Source organism: Oryza brachyantha, chromosome 6 (genome assembly GCF_000231095.2).
Source record: "Oryza brachyantha chromosome 6, ObraRS2, whole genome shotgun sequence".
Lineage (NCBI taxonomy): Eukaryota > Viridiplantae > Streptophyta > Magnoliopsida > Poales > Poaceae > Oryza > Oryza brachyantha.
Genome location: NC_023168.2, coordinates 6,696,527 through 6,714,154, shown reverse-complemented (window position 1 = coordinate 6,714,154; position 17,628 = coordinate 6,696,527). Strand labels below are relative to the sequence as shown.

Sequence of the window (17,628 nt, the reverse complement as noted above, 5' to 3'; positions counted from 1 at the left end):
AATAGATAATAATTTATTTTTATCTACTCTCATTAAATAAAAAATAAAAATAGTATATATAGTTAAGTTTGTGAGAAGCTCGAGCTTGACAAAGCTCATGAGCTTTAGATCAGGCTTGGAGGCTTGGGCTCGGGCTCGATCATTAGGAGCTTGAGCTGAGTTTGGGCAGCTCATGAGCTTTTTTGACACCCCTATAATTCAACACGTGGTTAATCCGTATCCAACTCTAATTTAACTAAACAAATTAAATTGAAATTTTATGTATTTAAAATGTAATGTAATCTATTTGATTAAATTTTAAAAATAAAATTTAATTTATTTAGTTAAATTAGAGCCGACCATATAATATTTACATTATTTATGTCCATCCCTAATTGAAGCCCCTAGATAGCAGCTATCTACACGGTTATATGGATTGCTATAAAATCATCAATTGCATGTGGTGCCCATGTCCACCAACAACGAACAATCATGCCAACCATCTTAATTTGCCCCCCAATCAGATTAATTAACTCATCTGTACGTATCTAGCTAGTCTCTATCGATCATATCGATGATGGTACGTGCCTAGTTTATATACACTGCATTTCGACTTAATTATAAATTTAGACATTAGAAACTTGGAATGGTTCTACTATTTGTATAGGGAGATTAGAATGATTCTACGACCAAGAATGATTCTGTGCTGAGTTGTACCAATCAGAGCAAGGTTTAGTGCACTCTAGCTAGCATGGTAACTGAGGAGCTAAGCTTATCAGTAGTACTAGCTGGACAGGGTCAAAGATCAAGCTTGCCAACTGTATATTTTGGCGGCCGATTTAGCTCTTGAAATGAAACATTCAGGTATATATACGTACTCTACCTATCTGTTTTAAAATATAACGACTTCTAGCATTTAAATTTTATACTAAAATATTAAAACTTTTGCTCGTATATTTTTTTAATCAATTGTAAACTTCCACCAGTAAAGTTTTTTACTTTATTTCTCTTCTCAATCAATCATATTGTTATACCGTTTAATTCTACCAACTTTTAAATTTCTCATGTCTAACTTAAAAACCATTATATTCTTCGACTAGTAAGTAGGCTCAATTAACAGAATAATTGGACTGAACCATTCCAGTATGAAATGATACCGGTGTATCATTCCAGGAATCCAGGGTTAACAAAATAATATAGGTATATTATTACACAATAGTTCACCAAATTTTATTTGTAATTGTATTTTGAAAATGTAGTAATAACAAAGGAGTTCATAGCTTAAGAAATATTGTCTTTGTATATTAATAAATGAAACTATTATTTTTTGGCACACATTTGATCATTCGTCTTGTTGAAAAAGCTTATGTAATTATCATTTATTTGGTTGTGACTGGAATTACTATCAAACCTATTTTAATTATAACTTAAATCCGTACCTATTTACACTATTTTTTAATAAAGTAAATAGTCAAGCAAAAGAAAAAAAACAATATATCATTTATTAAATAGGGACTAGGTAGTTTAAGAATCTATGGGCAACTTAATTTTGGAGTATTCACTAATGAAACGTTACGTACCAGAGCAGATTTGACCGGATCTGTAGCCCGGTCGGTGTCGAATTGGAATTGACGGCTTGGTCAAGAGTTAAGACCTGATCTCCTGGTCGTGTATGTCATTTTCCTTTTTTTCCCCCTCGTTCACCGAACTTAAGGCCCGTTTAATTTCTAAAAATTTTCACCCAAAAACATCACATCAAAATTTTAGACGCCTAAATAGAGTATTAAACATAGATAAAACGAAAAACTAATTACACAGTCATGTGAGAAATCGTGAGACGAATCTTTTGAGCCTAATTAGTACATGATTAGCCATAAGTGCTACAGTAACCTACATACGCTAATGATGGATTAATTAGGCTCAAAAGATTCGTCTCGCGGTTTCCATGCTAGCCGTGAAATTCATTTTTTTCATTCTTATTCGAAAATCCCTTCCGACATCCGGTCAAACGTCTGATATGACACATAAAAATTTTTATTTCACCAACTAAACACCCCTAAAACAAAAATTTTCACACCGACCCATTGAACGTTTGGACGTATGTATGTAGTATTAATTATAGGAAAAATAATCAATTATACAGATGTGTGTAAATTACGAGACGAATATTTTAAGCCTAATCGCATCATGATTTGACAATGTGATGCTACAGTAAATGTTTGCTAATGACTTAATTAGGCTTAATAAATTTGTCTCACGGTTTTCTGGTGGAATCTGTAATTTCTCTTATTATTAGACTATGTTTAGTACTTGACAGATGTGTTTATATATCTGACATGACAAACAGACCCAAAGCCTTAATTCATGAGTGTATTTCAAATATAATTAATTAACCAATTCAAATTAGATTCTTCCTTTCAAAAATCAAATACAACTGAGTCAATGGAATTAGTCTTTATTTTTCAAGTCAAAATTACTATTTGTGTGGGACATTACCGGTATAACAATTAAGTTGATATGGTATTTAACATACTTTGCGTTAACTGGGGGAGCTAGGGGTACTTGCTATTGTACTTCTACCAGCAAGTACAGCTAATGAAATACTGTTAGTTAATAATTAATGGCGTAGAATTGCAGCACAATGTATGACCAAATCTCAGCAGCTTTTTGTTGCCCTAATAACTGGTACCATCAAGATGCCCTCGGTCATCGGTTTTCTTAATTAGTACAACCACCTAACTATATTTAGATCAAGATTAGAGAACTTATTAATCTTATTAATGAGCTTTCACTGGACATGCATGTTGTTGATTTTTTTTCTTTATTTTTTGAGTGATGAGTAGACTGAGGCCATCAATGCCTTCATGCCTTCATGATGAGGGAAATATAATGGAGATAGCAGAGAATTAAAGATCGAGACGTGATACTGAAGAACTCATGAATAATCAGGGTGAGTGACAACTCAAAAATACAGCTATAATTTTGTCTCTAGCTATAGTAGTAGTAGTAGTCTTTCCTTCTCCTTCTCTTCTTTTACTCCTATTTTTTTTTCTCTTTTCTGAGATGAGTAGCCTTTCCTTCAACCTCCATCATAATTTCAGGTCAAGAGTAGAGCTAATGATGCATGTGCAAACAGTTATAATGTTGTTTGGTGTGCGTGACATCTTGCATAAATTCCACAGAAAGCGAAGTGTCGGCTGTCACTAAATCGTGGATCTTTTTCATGGATGGAGTTACAATTTCAGGGACGATTGGTTGTGAGTGTTTTATATAAAAAGCAAATGATATATCTACAAACGAAAACATTATGAATAAAAATTATATATATATAGAATGATTTTAAAGCCAAAAGTAAAAAATAAATTTTGGTAAAAACCTTAAATCAACTCTAAATTTAAGATTGAAAATTTAAATTTTACAACCATCAGCATGAGTGAGAAGAGGAGTGTCTGTCACTCAATCATTTCCCACTTTTTGATATATGCAGGTAGTGTGACGACTTTCTTAAAATTCTCCCAAATGTATATAGGTTTGCATCGGACCAGCTGTTACTCACCAAACATGTTTAACTGATTAACTCCCAAAGAAGCTTTTACCCGCATCGATCTATCACTACGAGCTTCATTTCCATTCAATCATCGTTGCTTTCCTTTCCCTAAACTTCATGGGGGTGATCTTTTGTTCTTTTAGAAAAATATTAAATAATATATTTGTAACGAAAAATAATTTATAAATAATTTTTTTATATACGTATTCTTTGCGATTTAAAAGTTAAGACTAAAAAATAAACTAAGATAAAAAACTTTAAAATCAACTTAAAATTTAAGTTTAAATTTATAAGTATAAACAGAAGCGAAATGGTGAGCACGCAGCACTAGATAACCCTACCTTACCTTCCTCAACGGCTACACCAGCAGAGGAGCTTGACATTGAAAGGATATGGTTGAGTGGTTGCCTTGGGCTCATGGTAAGAACAACATGCATCGACCACGACATACATCGAGCAACTCAATGACGATAGATGCCCTGACGAAGGATGAACGGGTGGTGACAATGCCGATAGGTGACGTCGTGATATTGAGGCTTTTTTTTTCCTTTCCAAATGTGTTTCGTATTGCCGAAAAGTGATGCCATTGATGAAGTTAAAAAGGCTAAGGCCTTGCCTGGAACGAAGGAAAAATGCAGAAGCAAAGAGGATTCAAAAACCTATAGGAAAACACATTACAGCAGAGCTTGGAATGGAGCAAATGGAAAGTGCAGGAAAAGTTTCCCATTACTGCGTTTTAGTGCCAAATCATAGGAAATAAACAACATAAACTCCAGGGCAGGAACAGACTCAGGCCTAGTGCAGTTATGACGGGAGCCCTAGGCCTAGATCCATCATCCCCTTTAAGATTATGTAAAATTACCATATAAATTTTAAAAATAGTTAATACTACATTAGTTTAGCCCTACTTTTTTAGATTTTTTGGTTCCGCCCCTGCTCTAGAGAATGGACTTCCGAGTCCACTTATGCGCATCGTCTCTTCGCTCGTCAGCGCCACATGCTGCTTGCCAATGTCGTATTCTCCACGCTTCTCCATGCTGCTTGCTGGCGTCGCTCGTCCACGCACCGGCACCACTGCTCCATGTTGCTTGCCAGCACTGCTCCTCCGCGCTGCCCCGCACGCCGATGCCAATCTCCACCCACGTCCTCCATGTTGCCCTCGCCATATGGCACCGATGATATTAGATGATACTAGATAGTACCAACTAATACCATGTGCCTTCGTTGCACAAGAAGGCATCATGACGTGCGGCGACATGAGGAAGTGAGTGAAGTTGCACGGACATGGGGTGGGAGACTTTCGAGTTATGATCCAAATCCCTAGTAGAAGGGCCGACTTCGACCGAGCGAAGCGAAGGCCCGTTGCCGGGAATCTATAGATTTTAGGCTTTCACCATATATATACCTCTTGTAAGCCGTTGTATGGCGTTGTAACCTCATCTCAAAATAGTGAAGATATTTTGCTGGCTGATGCCCGTGGTTTTTCTCTTCTGCTTTAGAAGGATTTTCCACGTTAAATCGCATGTCTTCTAGAATTGATCTATCGTGTTCATCGTTTATTTGTCTGTCATTTCCTTCCTTGTGTTTTGTTTTGTTATTTCAGACTACACGGTTCTGCCGCTTGCACCGTATACCATGGTGTAGTCAGAATAAATAATCCACCTAAATCTATTTGTTTGTTTAGGCCCGTTTAGTTCACAAAAACTTTTCGAAAAACATCGCATCGAATTTTTAGACACCTAAATAAAATATTAAATATACATGAACATTAAAACTAATTGCACAGTTGTGCGGGAAATCGTAAGACACATCTTTTGAGCCTAATTAGAACGTGATTAACCATAAGTGCTACAGTAACCAACATGTGCTAATGATGGATTAATTAGACTCAAAAGATTCGTCTCGTGATTTCCACGCGGATTCTGAAATTTGTTTTGTAATTAGACTACATTTAATACTTTAAATATGTGTTAAAAACTTGATGTGATGTTTTTGAAAAAAAATTTACAAACTAAACATGGCCTTTCCTACATGTTGGGGCGGCTTTGCAGTTGCTTGATTTTATTCCTTGGCGTTGTCTAGCCAGTAAAGCTCACGCAATCGTAGTTGTCGTTGCCTCCTGCCACCAGAGGATAAGGATTAATGCTACTTGGTTGAGGATAAAAGAGAGACAGCAATATTTACTCAAAATACTATATTAAAATTTCATGCATTCCAAACACCCACCTTTCCATAATTCCTTTATTTTATATTAATCATGCATTGTTGTGTTTTATATTTCTTTTTTTTTCATGTGTTCTGTTTTTCTAAGTTCTAAATGGAGCCTAAGTGCTCAGGGTTGGATCTAGGGGTGGTCCCGGTGAGCTTGGGACCACCAAAAAAAAATTAAATCTAAATCATATATGTATGTCAGAAAAGAAAGATAACTCGTATGAGGAGGGAAAAAAAGAGAATACTTCCTTTATAATACTCCCTCCGTCCCAGATTATAAGGGATTTTGATTTTCTGTTTATAATGTTTGGTTGCTCGTCTTATTTAAAAAAAATAAAAGTATTATTTATTTTGTTTATTATTTTCTTTATTATGAAAAGTAGTTTAAGTACTTATAAATTTTTATATTTACACTAAATTTTTAAATAAGATGAATGATAAAAAATTATAAGTGAATAGTCAAAATCCCATATATTATGGGATAGAGGTAGTATATGATATGGTTTTTTTTATTAATTTTAAACTTGTATGGTATATTTGGTATGATGCATTTATGGTATTTAAATAAATTTATGTAAGTTGGACCAACCAACATTAAAATCCTAGATACACCATGTAGGTGCTTGTTGTGGTTCAAATTTTTAACAGTATTACTCTTGTGTCACAAGTGATGTTTTGGAATACATCCAGTGAATATAGCTAGACTTTAATCATCAAATTCTCTAAATATTTGGATTCAACTTTTAAAAGTAATATGGTTAGATTTGTCTCAAAATAGTTTTAAAATATTATATCTCTTCTTGTTTTTATACTAGTTATTAGTAATTAGTAGTAAAGCAAATACTCTTTTTTATGTATGTTTGATTCGTCTTATTCAAAAAATTTACATAATTATTAATTATTTTTTTATCATTTTATTTATTATTAAATATACTTTTATGCATATATATAGCTTTACATAATTGATAAAAAAGTTTAAATAAGACGAATAGTCAAATATGTATAAAAAAATCAACGGTGTCAAATATTTAGGGATGGACGGAGTATATTGGTAACCACACCGTTAACCAAAAGCCAAATTTGTGAGCGGAGGAAGTACTTGTCTAGAGACTCTAGTTCACTTCAAACAAATCACACAATATATTAATTGTTATGAACTTCGACAATGCATATTTATCTATTAGGAGTAGAAGTAACTTCCCATTCAAACAAAGAGGTAAATAAAACCGAGAGTTTGTACCAAACAAAAGCAAACAAAATCTTTTAATTGCATGAACATTCTAACCTTCACATGTACTAGTCCACTAAACAATAGCCAAGGCTATCTGGACTAACCTAATGCATCAACCAAACAAATATTTTTACATCCTCCTGGTCTTACCAAACTCTAAGCATAAATGCCGCATACGAGCTCAACTAAGGAAATAAGGAAACAAGCAATCAAACAAGCATACTTCTGTTGTGTTTCCCCCTTTTTATTCTCAATTTTTTTTCTTATTTTTTACTCCCATGCTTTCTGAAGTATTAAACGGCTGCATAGTTTTTACAAAAATTTGATTGAACAAGGTCAACATATCATCTTTCTAAAATAGACTTTTAACTTTATATAACTAATTTTATTGTTCACGCCATTAAATAGCCATAATAAAAATCAGATAATATTTCACATTTTATTTTGTAGTTTGAAAAGAACACAGCCATGAAAAAAACCATCAGTTTATAGTGTAAAATCATTACAGCTGGCACACAGCTAACTACCCCTTTTAAACAAAACATTTGCTAAACTTGCCGTAAAAACTAATCTTTGGGCAAAGTTTAAAAAGTTTAAAAGGCCAAGCCTGTAGTTTTGACACACATACATGGTGTGCACTGCAAGTATTGACTCGTGTAGCTAAGCTAAGCACCATCACTGTAAAAACAAATAAAAAAAGTCAAACAACTCCCAATGCAAAACGCCATTAGAAAGGTTGTCGTTAGAAGAGAAGAGAAAAAAGGTCGCTTTTTATCCATCTCTAAAAAAAACGTCGCTTTATTGCTGATCTCTAAACAGGAGGCTACATTTTTTAAAAAAAAAAAGAGGAAAAATTTTAGGGAGGTTGGTTATAAGGATTAAAAACTGACCTTACTTGACTGGGTCTCCGTGCTGCGCGTTCTTCCGTAATTCCTCCGTTTTTTTTTCTCTCTCTCTCCCTTTTTCGCTCTCCGCCTCTGTCTTTTGTTCTACTCTCTTCTTCCCCACGCGAGCGAGGTGGTATTATTCCTCGAGAGGTGGTGGTGGTGCTGCTGCTGTAAGTTCGAGGAGCGGGAGACCGCGGCGGCGGCGGCGGTGGAGGAGGAGGGGAGAATGCTACGCCGGTCGTAGCGTCTCCGTCCTCTCGCTTTCTTTTGGGAGGAAGGTGGAGCGGACGGGAGGAGCGGCAGCGCGGCTCGAGTTCTTGGAGGTTCTTGGATGCAGGTACGCGGGCTGCGCTCGCTGAGCTTGCTGCTTCTCTCTCTCACTCTGGCGACGAAGCTGGTGGCTCGTTTGCTGTGATTCGTAGTCGTGCTGTAAATTGGGTAGGTTTTGTGGATATTTTTTTTAAAAAAAAGAGCTGGATTGTTCCCAGATACAGCAGTTCTTGCGCCGTTTCTGTTCGTGTTGTGTTTGCTTTGGTGAGTAGGGGAATCACCGGAGCTTTGCCCTAGAGACGGTGAGCTCTGGTTGCAAAAGAGCAGAGTTATTGTGATGGCGGTGGTAGGTTTTCCACTTCGGTTAGATGGAGCGGAGAAAAGATGGTGATTCCGGGTAGGATGTGCAATCGAGCTGTTCTTGGTGTCCTTCCCCACCTTGTGTTCTTGGTGTTTGCTATTCAACTCTCCTGGTGATTTTCACTGCACAGTAGATAAGACGCTAGTAGTTCTTGGAACAAATTGTTGAAAATTAGGAATTGGGGGAAGTCAATTTGCTTGTAGAACTCAATCCCTCAGGTCAACTTCAGATTGTTTGCAGGAAGAGAGTGGAGTCTGTGTTATTGCTTTATAATTGCCTTGTCTGAAGTTTGGACTGTAGTTGTCTTCAGAACAGTATGTGTGCAATCTCCATTTTGGATGCTTTTGCTTGGATCCCTGACTGACATGTTACTCTTGTTCAGCGAAGCGGAGCACAGGCCAGGAAGGCGTCGCTGGTTGAGTCTATACAGGCAGCAATCTCCGAGCTCATGCCGCCCGAGGCGGCAGCCGATGCCGAGCAAGAAAACTTCATGGATGTTGGCAGCCACCTTTACCATGCACCCCTGGCCACAATGGACCTGCAGAGAGCGCAGAATTCAACAATACATGCGATGGAGTATCTGGCTGCCAATGTCGACCTCGCCAAGGACCTCATCATGAGGTGCAGCACCGTGGCGCGGAAGCTCAAAAACGATGACCTCCTGAGCATGACCGAGGACCTTGACAGTGTCATAAAGAACATTGGCCATGAGCTCAGTAGGATACCGGCTTCAACATTTGGTAGCACTAGGTTTGCGGAAACCAGGGCTGACGCAAATCTTCAGATAGCAGGAAACCGGCCACGTTATTGTGACCAGAACTCCTGTGATGGTTACTCTGAGGCTGATATGTCGATAATCACGGCAAACAGCAGGCCCAGGAGAAGAACACTTCACAATAGTGACATGCCAAGGCTGGTGGACTTCCTGCAGGGAATGTACCATGAATCACATGACATCGGTGCACATTCATTCAATTCCCTCCCTGAAGTTGCAGAATATGTCGAGCCACTATATGATTCTTTCTTCTGTCCATTGACGAACAAGGTCATGGTTGATCCAGTGACAACAGAAAGTGGTGTGACATTTGACAGGAAAGCCATCGAAGAGTACTTTGAAAAGTTTACTGATGGTTCTGAACCTGTGATATGCCCTGTGACAAAGATGTCAATGCAAAGCAAGACACTGAGAAGCAATGTTCCGCTGAAAAGCACAATTGCAGAATGGATTATGAGGAATGAATCCACACGGGTTAGGATTGCACGTACCGCACTCTCCATGGCGTCCACAGAGGCAATGGTACTTGAGGCCATACAAGAGCTGAAGCTGCTGGCCAAGCTAAGGAGAAAGAACAGGGAGCAGATGCACAAAATTGGAATAACTAAGTTCCTCCCTCGGTTGTTGGAGCACAAGGATGGTCTTATACGTTGTGATTCACTGGATCTCCTTTGCTTATTGGTTGGGGATGAAACAGGAAAGGTAAGGAAGTCTGAAATGCTTTGACCCTTGTCATGTTAGTTGTTTTCCCTGCCCTGGTTGTGTGAAATTTATTGAACTGCTAAAACAATCACCCTGCATGTTTGTTTAAAAGCTGAAATTCACTTCGTGCCTTCATGACATACAGGAAATCATAGCAAATACCAGAGCCATCACAAGGACAATAAAGCTGCTTTCTAGTAGTAGTCCTGATGAAAGACATGCAGCAATCTCTTTCTTGCTAGAGCTTTCAAAATCGGAGTTACTGTTGGAGAACATCGGATCAACTGCTGGAAGCATACTGATGCTAACCACAATGAAATTCAATGATTCGGATGATCCAGTTGCCGCAGAGAAGGCTGGAGAGGTCCTCAAGAACCTGGAGAAATGTCCAAAGAACATTAAGTACATGGCTGAAAGTGGTTACTTGGACCCTCTCCAAAGGCATTTAGTTGAAGGTAGAAATTTTGCCAATGCAGAAAGCTACTTACTTTATTTGGTGTGTTAATTATCATATATAATGTCAAAAGGGAACTTTATGTTGCCAAAAGTCAACATCGTGGACTATTTACAGAAATGGTTTATAAATTAGTGTGCTTTACATTTTTTTAAAAAAAATTCTTGTGTGCTTTAGATTTTGATCAATCAGTTTCTGAATACATGTAGTTCAGTACAGGGTGAACACTAACAAAGAACAATGCAGCTATAACTAGATACAGTATCTTGCTCTTATGACTAATATGACAACTCAAAAAACTTTTACTTGCATGGACTTGCACCATGGCACTATAATTGCCTTGCCTGACATGAATCACCACCAAAACAGGGTCTGAAGATGTTCAGATGGAGATGGTGAGCTACCTCGGCGAGCTGGTCCAGAAGCAGGAAATGACCATCAACATTGCTGGGAGTGCTTCAGAGATCCTCATCAAGATGGTGCATAGCGGCAACACCATGATCCGCAAGGCAGCCCTTGATGTTCTTGTCCAGATCTCATCAGATGGTCCCAACAGCAAAACTCTTGTTGACGCTGGTGCTGTTCCGGTCATGGTGGAGGAGCTCTTCATCCGCAAAATCGACGACGAGCCTATGGGGTCCAAGACCGAGGCCGCTGCGGTGCTCGCCAACATTGTCGAGTCCGGTCTCGATCCCGACACCATCGTCGTCAACAAGGAAGGTCATGTCATCACCTCCAAGTACTCGGTGTACAACTTCACCCACATGCTCAAGTGCTCCATGCCTGATGACCTCAACCTGAGCATCATCCGGGTGCTGCTCGCGCTCACCGCGCTCCCGAAGCCGCTCATGACGGTCGTGTCCGTCATGAAGGAGCAGGACATCAGCCTGACGGTGATCGAGTTCATGGGCTCGCAGACGGAGGCACTGGGCATCGGCGCGACTAGGCTGCTCATCGCGCTGTCTCCGCAGATGGGGCACACCATAGCCGAGAAGCTCTGCAAGGCGCCAGGGCAGCCGGGGAGGCTGGTGAAGAGCATCGGCCAGCCCGGGCGCGTCACCGAGCGGCACGCCGTGTCGGCGACGCTGCTGGCGAGGCTGCCGTACCAGAACATCACGCTCAACATGGCGTTGCTGGAGCAGGGCGCGGTGGCGACGCTGCTGGCCAAGATCGAGGAGATGCAGCGCGGCGAGATGCGGGCGAGCCGCCACGCGAGGCCGTACATGGAGGGCCTCGTCGGCGCGCTCGTCCGGATGACGACGACGCTGTACGATCCCGACGTGCTCCTGGTGGCCATGGATCACAACTTCACGGCGGTGCTCACCGATCTCCTTGTGCGGTCGGCGGGCAGCGACGAGGTGCAGCGGCTCGCGGCGGTCGGCCTGGAGAACCTCAGCCACCAGTCGGTCAACCTGTCGCAGCCGCTGTCGGAGGAGCGGCGCCCCAAGAAGAAGAAGAACATCCTCCGGCGCCTGCGCGACGCCCACGCCGGGCGTGTGCACGACAACAACCGGAAGCCGCCGCCGCCGGCGCGGGGGCGCCCCTGTCCGGTGCACCGCGGCGTGTGCTCCCCGGCCACCACGTTCTGCCTGGTCGAGGCCGGCGCGGTGGAGGGCCTCCTCGGCGTCCTCGAGAGCAACGAGAACGGCCGCGTTGTCGACGCCGCGCTGGGCGCGCTCTGCACGCTCATGGACGACTCCGTCGACGTGGAGCGCGGCGTGGCCGTGCTCGCCGAGCACGACGCAGCGCGGCACGTGCTGCGCGCGCTCCGCCAGCACCGCGACGCCGGCGTCGGCCCCGCCCACGCCCACGACGGGCTCGACGGCGGTGCGCTGTCCCGGCGCTGCTTCTGGGCCGTGGAGAGGTTCCTGGCGCACGGCGGCGAGCGGTGCGTCCGCGACGTGACCGCCGACCGCGCGCTGCCGAACGCGCTGGTGAGCGCCTTCCACAAGGGCGACGCCGCCACGAAGCAGGTCGCCGAGAGCGTGCTCCGGAGCCTGCACCGCATGCCGGACTACTCCGCCACCTACGTCTCCGTCGAGCTGTAGATGCTTCCTTCTTCTTCCTCCTCTTCTTGCCATGTTTTGTACATCTCCATCACCTGTATTGGTTTGGTCTTGTAACTACTAAAAGGTTCAGAATCACAGGGAAAAGACAAAGAAGAAACACTGCAGATGCAATGTAACTACAATGTTATAGCAGGGGAAGATATATGTTGTCATTAACTTAGGTAGCATTTTCTTCATGTATAATTTGTTTCACAAAGTGTCTTTTGTGGATTGGTGTGGTTTGATCCTTGGAAAAGAAAAAATAAATAGTTACTATTTGCAGATAGATGCAGAGAAAATTCAGTGAAACTAGGCTCGAGAGTTTCTTGACTGCTCTTGCCATGACCATCGGATTCATATCAGATGATTTATTACATCGCTTCATGCAAAATTGATGTGAAGCTCAAGCCTTCCAAAACATGCCATTTTGTGCATGTTTTCTTAACAAGGTCACTAAAAAGAATGAGACCAGTCTGACAGCAACCATCTCCATCAGAATTCACAGATTTGCCAGATTGAAAACAAATAAATGATCGCGACATCAAACCAGGCTCATTTTATCTTTTCTCAACAAATCTAAAATCACTGACTACATCTGACCATGTTTCTTCTGATGGAACACAGTACTAACTAACTAAGCAAGTACATCAAAGGATGCTCCTGTAGCCTCGCTCGCAATACTAGCTAGTGTGTGGTAATCATCCTGGGATTGACAATTATTGAAGACTGTAGATTACTTCAGTGGAGAACATATTGCTTGAGATCTCCATGTGAGCATCCTACATTGTCTTACCTTCCAAATTTTCTATAACAGACTTCTGAAGAGAGGCTTCAAAGTTGGTCACTTGCTGCTATGAATATGCAAAAGCAGCACTAACAAAGAATTTTGGATGCTTATACTTCAGTGATCAACTGTGAGCTAGTACCATGATTTCAACATGCTCATATATCACAGTTCTGTTGATAGCCCATGGCACATATTGATCTCTTGCTTTAGTCATGGAATCTATCTCAGGGTCGATCACTTAATCCATGGTGATCATGAGTAAAAGGTATCTCGATGACGTCCTGGAACTCTCCATTCAAATTATTGGGCATCTGTCCAACGCACAAGAAATAAGAGGTTGCAAAATACTGAAAGCAGTGCTTCACTACTCCACTATCCAAAAAGCTTATGAATATTAAAGCATATGTTCAGATTATGGTGAAGGCAAATATGTTGTGATGTAAAGATTACGATGAAGGCAAATATGTTGTGATGTAAAGATTACGATGAAGGCAAACATGTTGTGATGTAAATACAATAGATATACAATAATCTGCGTTAGTGCATTTTAGTCGGTTTATTAGTGAAATGGTTAGTGCCACTGAGGTCACAATGTCGGTTAGGATAAATCATCAATGCTCTCCATTAAAATAAAGTTGAAGAGGGTCAATGGTCAAACCCGAGAAAGATTGATGATGGTCTAGGTGTTCCATTACTGCTTAAACTCGAATAACAGACTAATAAAGAGGAGACTAGCTCATACCTAGGTTCAAACAGCATGAATGGCCAAAAAGAATCAGGTGGGATTGGGTTAGTTACACAAAACAGACTATATGAATTCCTGTTATTTCTATAATATTCAGTCTAGTTATGCACTTAAGCGATCTAGTTTGCTGTTCTATAAGGCCCACGAACTTTTTAGAAAGAGTAATGAAGCAATTCTCAGCAAAAAGAATATAAAGGGACCACTTGTATGTTTATTATGTAGACATTATTTTCAATGACTATCGGTGGAGCACTATTCTTGAAACACCAAGGCCAAGCTATATAACACTGAACGAGGTCTTGGAGAATATTGCAGAGATTTGTCCTATTTTTCATGATATTTGGTATAAAGAGCTTGAAGTGAAGATGGGCATTAAGCCAAATTTAAGCAATGGCACAAACCTGGTGTTTGGTTTCTTTCAATGCACTGTTAGTTCCTAATGGAGCATGGGTTACTCTTCTGAATGCATCAGTGGAGTTCACAATGCTGGGCATCTTGACTTGCATATATTTTGGTTGGTGTAATTGGGGATAAACAATGCCCGGTAAGAAGCCAAACACCGATGATGCGATGGCGCCTTGAGACTGAAAAATCTGTATGGATGAAACGATCAGCCTGAGAAATAGAAATATAACAGCACAATATCTATGTGCATCTAGTGAGAAGTATCTTACATCCTTAGATAGAATGCGATCTATGTTGAAGTCCAGTGTTGGATTGACACTTGCCAGCTTCATTGACAAAAACTGTACAACATGACCACATTGGGTATACCAGATTAACACGCAGTAGGACCATGCAAGTAAAATTGAACATGCCATTATAAGTTCTACAAACAACATACCTCAACCTGCCTCTGTAAGGATTGAACATAATTAATTATCTCATCCAGCATAACAGCCTTACCAGTTACCTAGCTTACAATTTCACAAGTATTAAGTCAAGCCAGTCATTAGTACAGAGAGAGGAGACAGTTTGGAAGTACGCACTTTACTACAACCAGGAACAAGATCCTGAAGATATTTCATCCTTTCACTGATCTTTTCCCTCCGAACCTGCATCCAGATTCCCAAACAATAACAGTCAAATCAGATGGCCAGATACTATAAGATCATTAAGGAGAAAGAAATTAAGGACCTACCCTTTCTGCAAGACTATGGCTGTTAGTAGCCTGACCACGTCGAGCTCTTACATGTATGTATTCTTCCTTTGGTGAACCTGCATTATCCTTTGCTTGTTTCCCACTGGATTTCCCCGACGCCACAGAAGATCTCTTTGGTTCATCTTTTTCATCATTCTCATTCTTCTGTGGCTCTTCACCACCTTCTACATGCTTCACCCCATGATCCTTCAAGAGCAATTCATACTCTTAGCTCCAACTAAATATACAGAGATTCAGCTTTGTAAAACAATACATTAAACAAGTACCTGTCCTGATCTTTTTCTCTTCTTGGAACAAGATACCCTAGTCCCCTCATCATGGACAGTGCCACCAGTGCACTCTGGCTTGCTTAGCTCCTTGGAGGGGGAATCAACATCATGTGTCATCTCAGCATCTCCTTGCTGCTTCTCACTAGTTTGTGATACATTCTTGCATCCTTCACTCGCAATCGCCTCAATCTCGACGCCATTTCCGAGATCACCCAAATGCTGGATACTAGGGAAGGAGTGATTGATCATGGCTCCAAGATTGCCTCCATTGTAGCTAGAAAACCCTGTTGCAGAATCTAAGAACCCAGAGGTGGCAGCAGACGGGGGCACGCCTGCCGATAGCATTCCGAGCAACGACGAAAAGCTGGTTTCACCTAAACCCAAACTCTGTGCAGGTGGATTCCATAAGCCAGGATGGATAGGGAATGGATTGGCCATGGTAGTCAATGCATTTGCAGAAGAAGCAATCTGAGCCTCCGGCAAGAACATGGCACCATGGAAGCTCAGAGTTTGGGTGTGTTCACTAGCCTCACTCTTCTCAAAATCAGTGGTATCCTTCTCATTCATCTCCTCTTCACTTCCTTTTCGCCCTGAAGACCAAAATCTGGATGGTGAATAAAGCCTAGTGTGAGTGAGAGGTTGCACAGCTCAACTCCAAAACCTTCATGGTAGTACTACCAAATCCACCTACTCCAGAAAAGATGGTTCTTTTGAGGGAATCATAGTAATTTATTCGACCAAATCTCACTTAAAACAAATGCAGTGCAGTGCAGTCAGTGAAAGCAACAAAGCTGAGCTGACTAACACAGATACACATAAACCTAATCCACTGACGCCCATTAAATAACAAAGAAAAGAAAAAAAAAACGCCCTCGGAAGGCGCACACAAGAACAAGAAGAAGACGGACACGCGTACTACTCAAGAACCAAGCACTAGAGTCCTAGAAAACAGCAGAAAAAAGATCGTAGCCTTTCTGGAACCTCACCTCCGATCACCTCCTCCGCGAGAACACCAAAAATCGCAGCTCTTGCCCCCAGTGGACTGAAAAATGCCACCTTGACCTGATCCAGAGATCAACCGAGAAGGGAGGAGACGAGACGAGACGAGATGCAATGAAGGAAAAGGATCTAAAGGACGCCCTGCTGGAGTCCGCTCGCCTTCAATTCATCGCCGTGCCTTTCCCCATGTACAGTATTAGGAGGAGTACAAGCATTCTCTTCTTTCTCGCTGCAAGAAGCGGCGGAAAAAGAGGGATTTTTTTTTTTTTGAGAGGGTCTCTGAGCTGAACCAGAGTGAGCCTTTTCACTCCGGGGCCTTCAAGTCGAAGGCTCACGTACGTGCTAAGTAAAATTTAAATCTTAAAAATTATTTTTATATTATTTTTCTATCATTTGTTTGTTTTGTAACATTTTATTTTAATTTCATTTTGAGTCACTAAACATATATATATATATAATATTTTATCTGTAAATTATTTTCTATTTAATTTTTTTTCTTAAATAGTAAACGGTGACGTCAAAGAGCTTCGATCGCTTTTTACAAATAAAAAATAATTTGTTCATAAAACTTTTATATACACCGACTACAGTAATTAAAAACAAAAAATATTAAATAAATAAATTTTATCTTATAAGTGGTTTATACTGGGAAAGGACGGGGGCCATTGACTCTTTTGACTGTAATTTATCAGTTTGGCACCGTTACGGCTGCGGCTGTGATCAGAGGGGGAGAGAGAGAGAGGTCCCCAGGGGGTGTACGGTGTATCCCACACGGTCACAGTCGCACTGCAGGCCACTGTAACTGTTCTGTAACTTCTGTTCATGGGGCCAAGAGAGAGATGGGGTTGCTTTGCCTGCATTTAACGTATGGCTTTGTTGATTTGCAAAAAAAAAAAAAGTAGGGCTTTGTTCTTTTGTAGATGAATATGCAAAACAAAAGATTATCTGACTTTGGTGCTAGCAATTTTATGCTATAAATAATAGAATTAACTGCTACAAAATTAAAAATATGCTTTAGAAATATAAGATGATCAACTTTTATATAGGAACTTTTTATTAAAAAATAAAATGTTAGTAGTTTGGAACATGCTTATGTAAAAGCCAAGAAATAATCAACCTAAAAGAACACAAGGGTTTGCTGATTATCAGCTATAACCAAATTTTAAATGTTAAAATGTAATGTTAGGGTTTTCTTTTTTAG

General features: G+C 40.7%; 2 protein-coding genes across 5 annotated transcripts; one reads left to right on the top strand and one right to left on the bottom strand.

The window, feature by feature from the left end:
* The first annotated feature begins 7,990 nt into the window (after nt 1-7,990).
* On the top strand, nt 7,991-12,646 carry LOC102706665 (putative U-box domain-containing protein 42). Its single transcript, XM_040525218.1, has 4 exons — nt 7,991-8,192; nt 8,869-9,963; nt 10,109-10,418; nt 10,787-12,646. Exons 1-4 carry the CDS (start codon nt 8,187-8,189, stop codon nt 12,463-12,465), a joined length of 3,090 nt encoding a protein of 1,029 aa, XP_040381152.1. The 5' UTR covers nt 7,991-8,186; the 3' UTR covers nt 12,466-12,646.
* A 20-nt stretch (nt 12,647-12,666) lies between these two features.
* LOC102718370 (transcription factor bHLH49) lies at nt 12,667-16,675 on the bottom strand. 4 transcript variants are annotated; one of them, XM_015838606.2, is made up of 8 exons: nt 16,415-16,675; nt 15,426-16,115; nt 15,139-15,345; nt 14,987-15,052; nt 14,842-14,910; nt 14,672-14,743; nt 14,399-14,590; nt 12,667-13,563 (listed from the first exon to the last, which is right to left on the bottom strand). In XM_015838606.2, exons 2-8 carry the CDS (start codon nt 15,993-15,995, stop codon nt 13,477-13,479), a joined length of 1,263 nt encoding a protein of 420 aa, XP_015694092.1. In that variant the 5' UTR covers nt 15,996-16,115; nt 16,415-16,675; the 3' UTR covers nt 12,667-13,476. The 4 variants fall into 4 exon arrangements, with proteins under 4 accessions (XP_015694092.1, XP_006655999.1, XP_040381153.1 ...); XM_006655936.3 differs by having other exon boundaries at nt 15,426-16,032; XM_040525219.1 differs by having other exon boundaries at nt 14,842-14,853; nt 15,426-16,032.
* Between the last annotated feature and the right edge of the window lie 953 nt (nt 16,676-17,628).

What these genes read in the sequence shown, in the direction of transcription:
- LOC102718370 (XM_015838606.2), bottom strand. Translation starts at nt 15,995, where the DNA reads ATGAATGAGAAGGATACCACTGATTTTGAGAAGAGTGAGGCTAGTGAA. An exon ending in AGAGAAAAAGATCAGGACAG is followed by an intron (nt 15,346 to 15,425) that starts GTACTTGTTTAA and finishes TTGCTCTTGAAG; the next exon opens with GATCATGGGGTGAAGCATGT. An exon ending in TTGTTCCTGGTTGTAGTAAA is followed by an intron (nt 14,911 to 14,986) that starts GTGCGTACTTCC and finishes ATTGTAAGCTAG; the next exon opens with GTAACTGGTAAGGCTGTTAT.
- LOC102706665 (XM_040525218.1), top strand. An exon ending in TTGGGGATGAAACAGGAAAG is followed by an intron (nt 9,964 to 10,108) that starts GTAAGGAAGTCT and finishes CATGACATACAG; the next exon opens with GAAATCATAGCAAATACCAG. An exon ending in CCAAAGGCATTTAGTTGAAG is followed by an intron (nt 10,419 to 10,786) that starts GTAGAAATTTTG and finishes CCACCAAAACAG; the next exon opens with GGTCTGAAGATGTTCAGATG.